General features: G+C 39.6%; 1 protein-coding gene across 1 annotated transcript in view; it reads right to left on the reverse strand.

Annotated features, from left to right (window-relative positions):
• Window positions 1-7,327: 7,327 nt before the first annotated feature.
• Window positions 7,328-17,050, reverse strand: part of LOC137259912 (calexcitin-2-like) — a 62,420-nt gene continuing 52,697 nt past the window's right edge. The window contains exons 4-6 of the mRNA XM_067797558.1: window positions 15,534-15,666; window positions 11,617-11,714; window positions 7,328-9,955 (exon numbers count right to left, since the gene is read on the reverse strand). Coding sequence (XP_067653659.1) covers window positions 9,842-9,955; window positions 11,617-11,714; window positions 15,534-15,666 — 345 coding nt within the window. The 3' untranslated portion in view covers window positions 7,328-9,841. The remainder of the gene's footprint in view (window positions 9,956-11,616; window positions 11,715-15,533; window positions 15,667-17,050) is intronic.

Raw genomic sequence — 17,050 nt, forward strand, 5'->3', positions numbered from 1 at the left:
TTTGTACACCATATTGAGGGATGCTTGTGCAGGAGTTTTTATGATATAATTGCAAATAAATCTGTACTGTGTGTAGTTTTAAACATTGTTAAACGTATCTGATGAACGGGAGGAAAAGATTGCTGGGATTTTACAAGTCTAGGATGAAAAACAAATTCAAGGTTATCATTTGCATGAATCTTTACTCAACTGAGCAATATCAATCGGTAACATTACTTCAAAAAGAGCAGTGACAACTGGATATAAATGAATGACTACGAGAAGATTTCTCAGCAACATTATCCACAGGCAACAAATAACCTAAATGTTTTTCCTTCTGAAATATAACCAGCCATTTGCAAACTGATACTCAGTTGACAAAACTGACAAAACTAGACAATTCTAAACATGGCTATGGTTTCACACAGACCAATTAAACTTAGTTACCATACATGATTCTCTGAAATAACAGTAACGCTTTTGAAACATTAAGTATATTAAAGAACTGTCAAACCTATTTGTTAAACGAATGATTAAAGAACAACACTTTCATAAACATAATTATTTCTGAGAAACCATTTCAAAGGAAGTTTTCAGCAATATTTTTCAAATATCTGAATCAGAGCTCTCCTCTTCGTCTGGCTCGGGGAGTCTGTCTTTGTTGTGGTCACCATGAGCCAGTGATGTATAGAAATACCTGCAGTTTTCTGGAATAAGGCCTTTGGAACACAAGTTTAACAAATCTCTGTATTTGGCATCGCTTATAGGTATGGCTGCAGAATACAAAGGTCTAACTTCAACACCTTTGAGGGATTTAGCACGTTGTCCAGCTGCATGTCTGATATTTGCCCTGTTGATTGAGAATGAGCTGTATTCATCTCCAAAATCATATCTGAAGAACACGTTCTGAGGTTCCTCCTTTCTGTACTGAAATGAGTGAATCTTTGTCCACTCAACTTTGGTTCCATCAGTAGCTCTGTTTCTGTTTGTCACCAGAGTATCAACAATAGATTTGAAGTTGTAGACACTCCTGCGGTCAACCTCAATCACTTTGTAGTGAGGAGGTTTTTGCTTTGCATTTCTGACAGCAGCCATCCACTCCATTGGAGTGTACAATTCTGCATACTTGGTGTACCTCTCTATTGTTGCATGTACAGAGTCCCCTTCCATTTGTGAATGTCCTCTTTCAAAGTAATTGTGTGTTATTGTCTTGATGGGAAGATTTGTGACTGAAAGCAAACACATTGTCGAAAACTGAATGTTTCTTTGTTGACCGGTGCAACTGTCTGAGTAGTAGATAAGTTCGTCGACAGGTCCCAAGGCTTTGTTATATTCAAACAGACAAGAAGCAATCTCACAACTTCCCCTTCTGGCTTTAGTTTCATCCCACATGTAGCAGTTAACATTGTGTGTTGCCATGTCATACACAGATAAGTTATATGTAGCAAGTTTCCTGCTGTAGTAAAAGTCGGAAACTGAAGATTTGGGAGTAATGAGAACTTTCTGCAAATCAAAATTTACAACTTTTATTGCACTGTTGGATTTTGCCCTTGTCTTGTCAGCTTCCTTCATGGTGCGTGCTTCCATTTTACGACGTGTGTGATCCTCCATTTTGGGTTTGTTGATCACTTTGTCCTCTTGAGACATGTTTTGGTATGAAAAACAGAACGCACAGTTATCCTTTTTGGGCACATGGAAACCCAAGTTGAATTCAGTTCTAAATATTGAGCTGTATATGTGTTGTTTGACGGGAATGTGATTGTTTCTTTTGCATTCTTCTCTGTACAGTCTGTACATATTTGAAATTGAGAGATCCTTTGAAAGATATTGTCTTTGAGAAGATAGCCTGCAATAGTGAGAGTCTACTTTCGGAAAAGACATTATGTGATCCCGAACTCGAGTGCGTTCTACCTGTGGGATTTTGGTCTTTGGACTCTTCTTCCCTCTTTGGTCAACAGAGTGAATGTCATTTCTTTTCATAATCGTGTAATACACGGTCTTTTCACCTATGCCTAATGTTGACAGGAAAAATGCTTTGCACACCTGTAGCATATTTGTGTCGGATGGGAGATGGTACTCATACGTCTGACTACGTCTTGAAGCTGACTCTTTTTTCGTACGTCTGCTTTTCTCAGTTGCCTTTACGTGACGTTTCAGAAAATCACGCTGTCTTTCATACGATAATTTCCAATAGGATGAGAAAACATGGTACCTGTCTTCATCTTTGAATGCTCTGCAGAAATATTTGCATTTGCATGGACATTGTTTACATTCTCTCATTGGGACTCTTTTTCCTCGAGTATTTGTGTACTCCTCTCCATTGTTTCTTTTTCTTTTCCGTTCATTTGATTTCCATTTTTCAGGATTGCGAGTACGACTTCTTGACAACCGAGGCTGCTGCTTATCATCATTTGTGTCAGCTGTGTTTGGTCCTTTATCAGCTAACTGTGCTCCTTCTTTATCTCCATTAGTATCAAAGATTTTTTCTGTGTTTTCAGAAGACACTTGTGGAAAAACTTGAAATGTTCTAGTTAGGGAAGACATCTGGCGTTTACGCTTCAATATTTCTTTCAGATTTATGCCACTGTCATCTGTAGAGTCAGATAAAGAATCTGGTGGTCTGTACTCATCACCAGATGATTCACATTCGTCCTGTGAATATGAGTCACTGATATTCTGGAGTGGTTTCATTTTACAAATGCTGGTTGTATCCCCTTCTGCTGTGTCATCAAACGACGATAGCAAAGTGAGTTCGCTAGATGCAGATGTTTTATCATAAGAACTAGATTCAAGAAGGTCTGAATTGAAACTTATGTCTTCAGGAGTTGATGAACCACTACATAACTCCATGGAAGTTACAGGATACCCACTACTGTTGGATGTAAATAGCGCATTAGACAGCAAATGGCTCAGGGGTATGTCATCATCTGAGTCAAATTGGATGTCATCATTACTTGAGGTTTCCTTCATCAGTGTACACTGCCTGTTAGAAGCGTCATCTCTATCATTGAATGACCAAAGATTTACTTCATTTGAGGAAACTTCTATGACATCTGAAACTGGAATCTTATTGATGTCAACTGTATACGGTTTGTTTTTGATTAAGTCAGATGTCTGACTATGGCTTGAGAAAGTGCAGTAATTATTACTTGGAGGATTGTCAAATGGTAGAGAGTGCTGATCTTCTCTGCTTTGCTCAGTAAAGCTTGGTATGTTATCAACATGGGTTTGAAGCACTGGAAACTGATTCAGATCGGGACGCTCTGCATGCTCACATGTACTATCTTGGATACAATATTCACTGAATGTCGTATTCGTGGAGGTAAGAGTCTTCTCTGCTCTAGTGCCATCCTTCTGCTGCTCCTCACAGGTAAAAATGTTCTCTGCTCTACTGCCATCCATCTGCTGCTCACAGGTAAGATTATTTTCTGCTCCAGTCTCATCCATCAGATGGTCCTTACGGGTGAGAATCGTCTGTGCTCTGTCATCCACTTGCTGTCCATCACTTATATAAATCTTCTCTTCACCTCTCTCATCCATCTGGCGGTCCTTACGTAGAGGTATTTTCCCCTCTCCAGTCTCATTCACCTGCTGCTCCTCGCCGGAAAGCATCGTCTCTGCTCGCTTACCATTCACCTGCTGCTCCTCACAGGTAAGCATCATCTCCACTCTGTTACCATTCACCCGCTGCTCCTCGCAGGTAGGCATCATCTCTGCTCGCTTACCATTCACCTGCTGCTCCTCACAGGTAAGTATCATCTCCGCTCTGTTACCATCCACCGACTGCTCCTCGCAGGTAGGCATCATCTCGGCTCTGTTACCATCCACCGACTGCTCCTCGCAGGTAGGCATCATCTCCGCTCTGTTACCATCCACCGACTGCTCCTCGCAGGTAGGTATCATCTCCGCTCTGTTGCCATCCACCGACTGCTCCTCGCAGGTAGGCATCATCTCCGCTCTGTTACCATCCACCGACTGCTCCTCGCAGGAAGGCATCATCTCTGCTCTACTGCCATCCACCGACTGCTCCTCGCAGGTAGGCATCATCTCTGCTCTACTGCCATCCACCAACTGCTCCTCACAGGTAAGAATCTTCTCTGCTCTACAGCCACCCATCTGCTGCTCCTCAAATGCGAGAATATTCTCTTCGCTACTCTCATCCATCTGATGGTCCTTACGGGTAAGAATCTTTCGTGCCCCACTGTCATCAAAGGCAAGAAACTTCTCTGCCCCATTGTCGCCATACACTTTCGGGGCAAGAGCCTTTGAAATACTGTTTTCAATTTCCTCAAAACTTGTGACAAGTGCTTCAACAAAACTATCATCTGACATCTCATCTTCATTGATGTTACTTGTAGCAACAGTACCATTCTGTTGTGGAAGACTGGTTGATAGAGAGTCACTAATGGTGACGTCAATATTTTCATTCAAGCAGATACTAGCTTCATCCAAACTGTCATCAGACATGTCAGTAGCACCGATATAGGTCGCAGTAATATTCAGTGAAATATAATCTTCACCTATCTCACTAGTTTCAACCTTCTTCACACGTGACTGTTTTCCCCTTCGTTGCTGACCCACTGGTTTGATCTGTTAATTAGCACATATTATGGATTTGCAGTCAATAAGTCCAAAAAGACAAGGACGGCAAACGTACAACCTTTTTACTGCACATTAATGTAACAACTTGTATGCCTACTTTAAAGTCTTCCAGATCTGTTCAACACAAAAAGCAGGAGTTCCCAGTTAACAATTCCTACAATGTCAGTTTGGGGACGTGTTAAATTCGTCCCAAAGACCAGTGTTTTACAATTTCCTAGTTTTCATTAGCATTAACCTGCAACAAAAGATGAAATTATTAGTGTATATGTATCTGTTTGAAAAACTGTGATATGACTTCCAAATCAGGTGACAAAATGTCGCAAGTGTCAGTTACGACCCTGAAGTAATATACCAGAATCAGCAGAATATTTTCAGTTACGACTTTATTATCTGTCAAACTTTCCTCACAAAATTGACAATGATATAAACATATATTCCACATGTGTCTGTAAATATGCAATAGCAAACATACACGCAAGATTATATTTCAATTATTTAAGTCTCTGCATTGCTTGTAGACCGTACTTACCGAATTTCTGTCACAGTTCACACAGTGCGTGTTTCCTAGACTCGATGGTCACCTGATTTTGTAGATTCATCGCTGTGGTATTGCAAATCCACCAAAATCAAAACCTGGATACTTTGGTCCATGAAATGTAATATTTTATCTATACCATTTAAACTGTTCTTTCGTAGAACTTCAAATTTGACATAATTTGCACATGTTTAATTGCAGTGCATCTAGTTAGTCGGAAGTACCACTTACAACTCTTTGTTTTTCCACCTCATCCTAAACTTAACACCAGAGGGTCGTAAGTGATGTGAGAGTGTCACTTACGTCTTTTTAATTCTACGTTCAACAGTGCATGAGTACTTACGACCTTTGATAAATTCAATATATCAGAAAAATGACTTGAGATAATTTCACGATTTTTATTTAGAATATGCACAAGACTAATACAAGTAAAAAGAGAACAAAAAAGTTTTTTGGGCGTAAGTGTCAGATACGACTATTTAATTCTGCGACGTCGATATGTTGTCTTATTCTTGGATTGAATATGTTTTGTCCATAGTTTTTGTAAATTATAAAATGAGAAGATACCTTGAGAATAAGAGGAGCCGTGCAACCCATGTCAAGAGAGCAGCGCTACACAAACTGAAGTAGTGTTACACGTTTTAGGATATTTTTAGTGAAACTAAATCAGTCTGTTAAAGATCTTTGATTAGACGTGTGGACTTAAATAAATGAGTTAAGACAAATGTATATTGCATATCACATTGCAAGGTCACTTACTGACGATCAAGCTTCAAGGTCACTTACTGACGGTCAAGCTTCAAGGTCACTTACTGACGGTCAAGCTTCAAGGTCACTTACTGACGGTCAAGCTTTAAGGTCACTTACTGACAGTCAAGCTTCAAGGTCACTTACTGACAGTCAAGCTTCAGGGTCACTTACTGACGGTCAAGCTTCAAGGTCACTTACTGACGGTCAAGCTTCAAGGTCACTTACTGACGGTCAAGCTTCAGGCATGATAATGGCACGTTCAGGCTGCACATTGGAGAAGTGCGGCATAAGAATTGGTCGTTCTTGTAAGTGCTTATAGGTGTTTTTTGTACAGTTAATGTGCGATCAGATGCACATGCAATGATACGATCATGTGACCATTAGCCGTGAAAAACCCGTTTTAGCACTATTGACGGGTACACGATGTTTGGATTGACTTCAATATGCTGTGGTGACATTTGGCTTGGGTCGATATTTGGAGATTAATATTGTGATACCAGAAAACTGTCTGCTATAGCAACTGATATTTTTTTTATACATCTAAACTGTGAAGTTTCTATTTTGACCATATATAATGAAATAAACAGAAAGAAACACAAAAACATGTTTCTGGTCATGCGTGTGCACTTTCTCACATTCTCTCTCCGTTACGGTGGAGCGGTGGGTATCCTAGTCGTTATGCGTTCGATCACAAAGAAGAATCGGGTTTAATTCCCAACATGAGGGCAATGTGAGAAGCGCACTTCTGGTTCCAACTGAGCTGATGTTGCTAAGATATTGCTAAAAGTGGCTTAAAACTAAACGTAGCCACTCACTCACTCAGTCATTAGTGATCAGACTCTCTCACTCTTTCCGCTTTTAATGAATTATGCAGTTGCGCCCCATCAGTGCAAGCTGATGAAGAAGCCTTTATAAAACGCCTTAGTTAGTAGCCTCTACGAAACCCCACTAAACTGCACTAGTAATACCTAGTTTATGTGAGCTGTCTCATCCGTATGGCATCAGAATCCTTCCACACTTGTGATATGGCCGCTGCTAAGACTGATGTCCGTATTGACTTATTCATATACCGATCATGTTTTTCTCAGTCACTTAAATGCCGGTTAGAGATCATCTAGTAATTTCACCGACCTTCAAGAATACCTAAGACCTCGGTGTGTGAGTGAGTGAGTCAGTGAGAGGGGGATGTGAAATGGACTTCACACCTTGCATCCATATGTGGAATCGAACCAGGGCGTGACGAGCCAACGTTGTAACCACTAGGCTACCCCAACGCCCCTTGTATCACGTGAGTGTGTGCTGAAAATGTGTTCTTGTCATTCATATCTTGTATGAGATTTTCTTTTACTTCCAACCTCTCTGTCTGTTATAAATTGCAGCTGTACATGGTTTACCAAATAATGCTACCTATTTCCGCTGCCTACTCGTGATCGCATCACTCAATACAAAATCCAATACAGATCGGGTTGAAAACAGTTTATTAAAGTAAACAATAACCAGATAACAACAAGACTGCCAAACAACAACAAGGTGCAAACTACATACAAGCCAAACAAGCGTAAATATCAACACACATCTCCGGCTTTTCAAATCTCTCTTCAACATCGCAATGTCTTCAGTAAAAATGCTACCTCTATCTTCAGTATCAATGCTATCTCTGTCTTCACTATCAAGGTTATCTCCATCTTCAGTATCATTGTTACCTCTATCTTAAATATCAATGTTATCTCTATCTTAAATATCAATGCTGTCTCTGTCTTCAGTGTCAATGTTACCTCTACCTTAAATATCGATGTTACCTCTATCTTAAATATCAGTGTTACCTCTATCTTAAATATCAGTGTTACGTCTGTCTTAAATATCATTGTTACCTCTATCTTAAATATCAGTGTTACCTCTATCTTAGATATTAGTGTTACCTCTATCTTAAATATCAAAGTTACCTCTATCTCTAATATAAACGTCACATCTATGTTCAATATGAATATTACCTCTGTCTTAAATGTCAGTGTGGTCTGTATCAATGTCAGTGCTACCTCTATCCTCTGTATCAGCGTTACCTCAACATCATCATGTCTAACTTCAACATCATCATGTCTAACTTCAACATCATCATGCCTAACTTCAACATCATCATGTCTAACTTCAACATCATCATGCCTAACTTCAACATCATCATGCCTAACTTCAACATCATCATGTCTAACTTCAACATCATCATGTCTAACTTCAACATCATCATGCCTAACTTCAACATCATCATGTCTAACTTCAACATCATGTCTAACTTCAACATCATCATGCCTAACTTTAACATCAATGCTACCTTTGTCTCAAATATTAATGCTATCTCTGTCTTCATTATCAGTGTGATCTTTACATTCAGTATCAAAGTTACCTTTGTCTTCAATATCAATGTTACCCCAATCATCATCATCAATGACGTTTGTGTTCAAATTAGTGTTTCTTCTATATTCAACATCAATGTTACCTTTGTCGTCAGTATCAACTTTGTCTCCAGATTCAACATCAATGCTGTCCCTATATTAAACATCAATGTTGTCTCTAGATTCGACATCAATGTTGTCCATATATTCACCATCAGTATTGTCTCTAGATTCAATATCAATGTTGTCTCTATATTCACTGTCGATGTTGTCCCTATATTCAAAATCAATATTGTCTCTAGATTCAAAATCGGTGTTGCCTCTATATTCAGTATCAATGTAATCAATTTATTTCAACAACCACTCAATAACATTCTCAAGTGTAATGTAGCATTTTGCCTCGAATTTTCACATGATAAAAGCTCATGGGTTTATCAAATATGTCATCGTTAAGACCAATCAGATGCAAATATCAACATCTTGCATTGGAATATTCGCTTAAAGTATTTGGTAAAAATCTATTAAGCCAGGATTCGACCAATCTAGAAATAGACTGAACAAAGCTGAGGAAGCATGGAAATACAAAACGAAACCCTAGGAATCCGGAACCTGTTCAATCTGGACAGACATTGTTTCAAATGTGAAATACTATGCTTTATATGATTTTTCATAGCAATGAATAGTTCACCTTGAACCGTATTAAAATTGACGATGTGGAAAATGTTTAGTCCGGATTACAAGGATTCCGATATAACATGTGACACATAAACATTAATTAAGATAGTTTTTGATGTGTATAGCTTTGCAACCCAAGAAAATAATATGAACTTAAGCATTTTCTTCAAACTCTTACTAAATCCATGAAGTATGTAATCTCTCATCACCTATTCCAGGGTGAATACCAACGATGAACACGTTAATAAATGTCAAACCATTTGCGATTTCTTGATAATGATAATAATTTGACATTTGTGTAATCTTACCCACTTTAAGGGAATTTGTTTGATTCAGCAGTTTCATAATTTGAATACACTGCATACTTTTTGAAAATTTGGGGGGCGCAGTTGAGGGGTCGTCAGTAACGTCTATAATACATGTATATAATATAGTAAAATATAATATAATATATATTTAATTCATACTAGTATATCATTGCAGTGTAATGTAGATAAGCATTCTTTGCCTTACTTTTCTAGCAGTTTTGCACCTCCCTAATACGAAAGCATCTAATGTGCGGTACTACTGTCACTACAGTCTTAAGAAATGCAAGGAAAAAATATTTCTTACAACAAGAAGTAACAAAAGGATTGTATAAAACGGGTGCTACGTGTGCTATAGTCATGAGAATAAAACATATAAAAGTTACGAAGTAGGCCAGGCCAATAGAATGCGCTTAACTCTCGTGCAGTTATGCGGGATTTGTCGCTTTCCAATCGACCTTACATAATCTGGATTTATTCCACCTGTGCTCCAACGTTGGCCGCAACCTAAGCCAAACAGGGCCAAACGGTATCCCCGTTTTCGAATGTATCCGTCTTCCTGCTCATGCGCATGCACGAAAACATAACATCCGCTTCCGGAACTACATTCAAAATGGTGGACGACCGAACAGGTAATTTCCCCTGGCACTAATGTCGTCAGATACGAAGTACTCTCGCCATAAGTTCTCGAAATCCTCCCTGGAAATTCTTCCATCCGTTCCCTGCAAATCAAAAGTAAAACAGCTGATAAAATGTGTATTCACCAGCGCAAAGCAAAAAAGATCTGATTCCCGAATGTTTTAGTTTGGGTGTTGTTGTTCTGCTTAACTCCACACTCAGCAATCTTGCGTCTATATGGTGGTGGTCAGAGAAAATACAGCCTGCATTTGATAACGCTGATCAGCAACATGAATATCAGTCTACGCAACTGGGATATGATCACGCGTGTCACCAAAGTCAGCGAGCCTGACCTCAAAATCCCGTTTAGCATGGGCTACTGAAAACAAAAACTACCCTGTATCTACACGACTGTACCCTGTATCTACACTGTTTAATTTCCGACGGCCATTTTTTGTGTTTTTATTGTTGTTCTTGTTTAGTTTTCTTTTCATTTCCATGATTACACAGTTACAAACACATTATCGCACAAGAGGAAAAATAGAGGTAAAATAATTCGATACATATAACAGACTTCTGTGGGATTGCTGAACATCGTCAGAGATTTAGATAAGGGATGAAAGGAAGCACGTTTTCCCAACATTTTCTTTATCATTTCTTTCAAAAAAAAATGTTTTCTGAAGGAAAGATGAATTTTATGGGTTTCAGATAGTTGGTACGTAGAAGTACATGACACTTTTTAATGGATATCCACTTCTTATTCTCTTGACGACGTGTCAGAGCCAATGTTTCGCTCCTTCAAGTAACGAATGAAAAAATGTTGTTATTTACAAAAACGCGGCATGTATTTACCTGAACTCTGAGTTTGCTTGCTTTTACGGTTGTACGATTACAATACGAAGAAGAAAAAAAGGATTGATTTTTAAGTTACAATGTGCAAATCCACCTAAAAGTTATTTGTCAATCGCGACAATATTACTTCCCTTTTGGAGGATTAGTGATCTCTGGGATTATATTTACTGTTCCACCGTTGAATATATAATTAACTGTATGATTAAGTATCTGCTTAACAATATTATCAATATTACATCACCTTGTCGTCCTCCATCCTTGGAGATTGCTTAATTAAGCCCTCTCTCACTTAAGAAATGTCACATTTATACCTTAATATTATTTATACCTAATTAACAGATCGAAGTGTCGTCGATATTCGTTCTCAGTTGATGAGGACGCGCTTTAACCACTAGCTATAGGTTATCCCGCGGCCGTAGACACCACATGGTGGAAGAATAGCCACGTTGCCCAATGTGACCATCGCAACATAGGTGGGATATTGCTCAGTGCGGCGCAAAACTAAACTCACTCACTCCCAACTCGGCCAACTGTACGACAACTCTTCCCCGCCTGTAACCATGACTCTAAACTCTTAGTGTACTCTATTATTAGTTTCAGCATATTCTAACAAACGCAAACCGTACTTAATATTCCGGAGCAATATCTGTTTCCTCATCTCACCAAGGAGTAATCAATATTCCAACAAAAAACAGCTATCGAGAAAAAAAAACCTAGCAATAATTGAACAAATTTGGTTGATTTTGTCCTATACAAAGAAAAAACGATTTTTGATCTTCTTCAACTGTTTGATCGCAAAAAAACATGAATAGAAAATAAAGAGAGACAATAAAATATTTCTTAATCTATTACAGTCCTATAATCATCCCCACGGAAGAGTGGGGCCATTAAGCGATGTTAGTCTGTGTCTTACGTCGGCTAGATGATCAAAGGCAGACTCGCACTCGTCTTTGTCGATTCCGAAGGACGTATAGATGGTGGTGTACTCAGTCTTGTCGATGTAGTTGTCGCCTGTAGGGAAGAAAGACCAATGGTCAAAAAGGCATAAGTGTAAGCCAGCAGGATAAAATCAAACTATTCGGATAGCAGATAATTTGATTCTCCTGACCCTGCAATAAGAAATCATATCGTTTTAAAAAAATAATCTATTGAAATAACTGGCCCAGGTCCTCGTGGAAATGCATGACTAGATGAAATGATTGTTACATAGGTTTTCCCGAATATATCATTGTCGCAAATACAAACACGTGTGAAAGAAAGTATTTGCTGGTTAAGTTTCGTTTCGTGCGTGTAGGTTAAAGAATTTGCAGGTTCAGTTTTGTTTAATGAGCGTAGATTAAGGAATTTGCAAGTTCAGATGCGTTTCCTGAGTGTAGGTTGCAGCAATTTTAAACCCCGAAAAGGTTGTTACGCGTAAAAACATTGTTTTTAATCCGGACTGGGCAAGAAGTCGGTTTGTTATATTGTTTCTCATCCTCATGTTCACAAAATCGATCACTAGTTTCTTTGATCCAGATTCGGTATACCTACTGACCGCGAATAACCGGGTTCGAATTGATAGCCAGTAGCCCATGCATGTCGTAAGAGGCGACTAACTGGATCACATATCTTCAACTGCGTCAATCAATGCTCATGATGTCGATCACTGGATTGTTTGGCCCAGACTCGTTTATTTACAGACCAGAGTCGTACGACTGGAATATTACAGAGTGTAGGGTTAACAAATTATAAAACAAATAAATAATTCGAAGACATATTGCTCCGTGCTGCGTTAAAACAACCGCTTCCATTCTTATCGCAGGTCTGATGATAATGGATTGAAAATCGCTTTGAAGCATGTTTGTTGCAAATGCTTTCTTTTAGGCGTGTATATGCCGATTTATTATCGATCGACTTGTCACAGGGGAAGCTTTGTTGACAGCACAGAGAAATTATCTGACGGTGCATCTGTAAATAGAATTACTCCTCTACACGCGAACCAGGGGCGTGAAAGGTTTTTCGCATCTTCGGTTCAGAGAATAGGCCATTATGCTCTCTGCATTGCAAAAAGGTGGCAAAAGAGACATTAAGTCTGACTGCAGTTTGGGGTCACTGTCAGAGCGTAATGAGGCTATCTCTCAAAAAGACTTGTCCATAATCGTGGAACAACTTCCGAGGTCGGTGTAAGCATCCAGTCGATCAGAGAGGCGGTTGTTGAAGTGTCATTGAGTGAGAGAGAGTGAATCTAGACAAAAGCATGGGCATCGACATACGCAAAAAAAATCGAGGGCCTAGCACGGGTCACAAGACAATTACACGAGATTACACTTTCTTAGTAAAGCACGGATTCTGGCACTTTTGATTGGTAGAGTCACGTACCAATATAAACGTACATTCTGGTTGTATTAAACAGACAAGCCGCCAATCAGAACATTGAATTATAACAGATGTTTGGTGAGAATGTTTGAAACAAAATCACTTCCAGTAGTGAGGTTTAGTTTTACGCCACTTTTAGCAATATTCCAGACATCATCACGGCTGAGAACACCAGAAATGGGCTTCACATTCTATGCTCAAGTGGGTAATCGAACCCGGATCTTAGGCTTGACGGTGAAAGGTTTAACCACTTGCCCAACCCACCTCCACTTGCACTATGGTGGGAGAGTAGACACGTTCCGCAAATGACACCCACCCGTCTTCTGCAGCGCGGGCTTTCTTCGTGACGGCGAACGCTATATCCACTAGGCTACCCGCAACTTTCCAAGAAAAAATCTTTTGTTTTCATACCGTGGTTCACGTTCCCGCAATTATGTTTCAATGCCATGCCTGACAAGACAACGTTCTTTCTCACCGTTACCATTTACATCGTGGTCAGTTGAAGTTAACGCTGACGTCAGTAGCTTGGACTGACAGGTTTGTTTCAGGACCTACAGCATTTGATAAATGGTTTTGATCGATAGATACAAAGCTAATGTCGTAAAAGCCTCTTACAGCTCTTGCTAGAGTCCTTGCCTGTCACAAGCGCTAATGAGAAAATGAGCTCATCAGACAGAAGCTCAGAATATATCGGAAGTATAATGTAGTTCACCCTATTGTGACAATCTTTTTTACGTTTTCTCTCCAGATTTTGTCATCATCAAAATCGGCGTGGAAATTAACAAGACTGGAGATTCTTTATGCCATCGTTGCAATTATTTTGTTGGTAATTGCATCTATTTTATTTGTATCATGACAATTCAAAAAAGACGATTTTATTCTAAATATTAGGTTCATTAGTTATAAGATTTATACATTTAAACTATTCAAACCGGGGCGAAAATAGTAAAACAGCCATATTAACACATGGAGAATATATAAGAAGAAACTTCATTTAAACGTTATTTTTAAAACGGAATACAGGTCGCCAGCAGTCACAGTGAGCCCTCCGTGTCATGTACCGCATGGGCTTTATACCTGCAGCATCAACACCGTACCATCAGATATTGGCGACCGTTAGCCAGTTGTGTCATCAATTAACATTATAAGTTGTTCAGTGGCCACGAGGTGACCGTGGGTTCATGTACCCTCGATGTTAATTTATGTTCCCTGAACATCGAGGGTACATGAACCCATGGGCCCCGACGCACCAGTGAACAACGTTTTTATCTTACTGAACACTTCAATGTCAATTTTGAACTGTTTCAAGCACGGGTATCTGATCATACACTTCAGCGAACCTGAGTAAATAAAACGATTCGAATCTTGAATCTGTTTTCCCTGCAGGTGTTGACTTACTAAAGTCGCCACGGTGTAATTTCTCTTCACAGTATTCACACGGACTAAATTTGAACGTTTGGTCAAAATGTATTTATTGGAATGCGAGGCAAATCTTTTTTTGTAGCCATCGCTAGATTTTGCAGACAACACAAGAGAAAAAAAGATTTAGAGTTATCTCCCTCCCTTCTATCGATTTGAATTACCAAAACATTGGTAATTTCCGTACATCATACCTGAGTCAATGTTATTCGAGATAAAGAAGTACGCCACGAGGTATATTTGTTTAAGCAGTTTGAAAGTCGAAGGAATGGAGGTGTGTTCTGCAATAAGATAGTCCACATTAGTAACTGTGTGCTAGGGGATTGTTTGTTCTTTACGCCACTGTATGGTGGTTGTTACAGTATGTATTATTATTATCTTTTTTTTACTGCGTCTCACAAGCCTAAAGAGGCCGGACAATGTACTAGGGTGTGACACAACGTAATAAATATTTTCTTCTTCTTCTTTTTGTTTATTTGTTACTTAGCGCCACACTCAACAATATTCCTGCTATATGGCGAGGTCTGTGTATAATCAAGTCTGCAAAGATAATCCAGTGACCAACAGCATGAGTATCGATCTACGTAATTGGGGTAGGGGGTAGTTAGTTTGGTTTTTCCTGAAGACCAGTTTTACGATCATCTCCCTGGGATAAAATGACATCCGCCAGCAAAGTCAGAGAGCTTGACAGCTCCAGAGGAACTTATGATTGTTGTGTTAGAATCATACACCAATGCAAAAATTAGGAGATATTCCATTTTGCGAGCATACCACTAGCAAATGCATATGAGGAAAAGCAATACCTTTCCATACAGATGAAAGTTTTCCAAAGGACTGGAACAAATTGTCAGAATTTTCCCTTCATTTCTATTCATCATCTGTTTCCTAGTTTTCTTCATCATTAGCATTTTATCAACACTGTTAATCCAAAATCCCCTACATTGTATTAACGGTATATTTGATGTGAGCCTGTGGCTTCAGTTACGGTTCGTAGGGATAGATAAAGATGACCTTGCACACCATCCTGATCTGTAGCTCACCTGATCTGTAGCTCACCTGACGTGTCATTGACTCTGAACATGAAATCCATGTATTTCTTCTGCCAGTGAGGAAAGCCTTCCCCCGAGCTGACGTCTCGAACACACGATGACCACATCTGAACCCACTCGTCCTTCGTCACCATGTCGTCCTGCAACGAGAACATATTATATTGGTTTGCTTTGTTTAAAAAGAGAAACATTTCATTTGTCTGATGACAAATGGAAAGTTACATTACATGTAAGCTCTCTGACGTCACGGACACAATATTCCAGCAATATGGTCAACAGGATTACGCGTTTGCACGTCACGACAACTCCCGCATCAGATTCCCGACATGGATATAGGTACCACTACAGGTCAAGAGGGGGACATGGATTGACGGAACCTAAACAAACTTCGAGGGTACACTATAACCCTCGAGGGACCAGTGAACGCCGTATTTATCTTACCGAACACTTCAATGTTAAGTTTGAATTGTTTAAAGCCACCGATACAAATCTTTTCGTAGCCATGGCTAGACCTTGCAGTCGAGAAAGCAGATTTCGGGTTACCTCCCTTCCATCCAATTGCATTCGGAAAACATCGATAATTACCGCACATCATATGTGAGTCAATGTTATTCGAGATAGAGTTCCAAATGAGTTCGACATTCCCAGCGGGGGACATAGAAATGTTACTCACATGTAAGCGGGGTACATTGAAAATAATAGAAGAACGCTCAGTCAATCAGAAGGCAGCATTAATGTGTTTGGGAAGATGAATATACGCATCATATCTACAGCCTCAGAGGTGTAGTAGCTACATAGAGAAGGTCGGAAGAGCGGAACGTCGCGAGTTGTTGATCCCAGCCTGGAGCTCAGCATTAACAGGTACAACAAGGGCAGGTCAGTGCAGAGTCAGTATAATGTGTCTGAGTAAGGTATTCGTGTTTAACTGTGCCATGTTATCTCAGTGAGGCTACAGCACCAGCTCAAGTCTGGGCTAGTACACACAGATACATAGAAGGAGAGAGAGAGAGACAGAGAGAGACAGAGAAAGAGAGAGAGAGAGAGACAGCACGTCACTTTATCATATCTCGTACGTGTGCATTTACCTGCAACACGCGTCGAGTTTCACCGTTTGAACACTAAGTTTTATGACGTAATAAATGCAGTTAAAGGTTTGAGACAAACACGGACGCCATTGCACAAAATGACCTTAATGCTAAGGCTGGCACGAGAGTTACGATCCCCTTTAGCAATAATGTCGCTTTGTACAACCTTGTCTGTCAGTTTCCTACTGTGGGTTTCACTTTTCACAACGCTGACCCAAAACGACTTAGCTTAGAGAGGTTCGAAATCGACTTCATCAACACAACATTCTCAACCATTCATACTAATTCCTATCTGAACCAATACGATCCACTTGTTCATACCTAGATGCGACTGGTTAATGATACAGATTAATGACAACGTAGTAAGTAGGTTCAGAGTCATCATCCTAGATCATTATGTTCTCTGGAGAACATGAGACACACTGATACAATACGTTCC

The sequence above is a fragment of the Haliotis asinina genome, chromosome 13 (genome assembly GCF_037392515.1).
Source record: "Haliotis asinina isolate JCU_RB_2024 chromosome 13, JCU_Hal_asi_v2, whole genome shotgun sequence".
Taxonomy (NCBI): Eukaryota; Metazoa; Mollusca; class Gastropoda; order Lepetellida; family Haliotidae; genus Haliotis; species Haliotis asinina.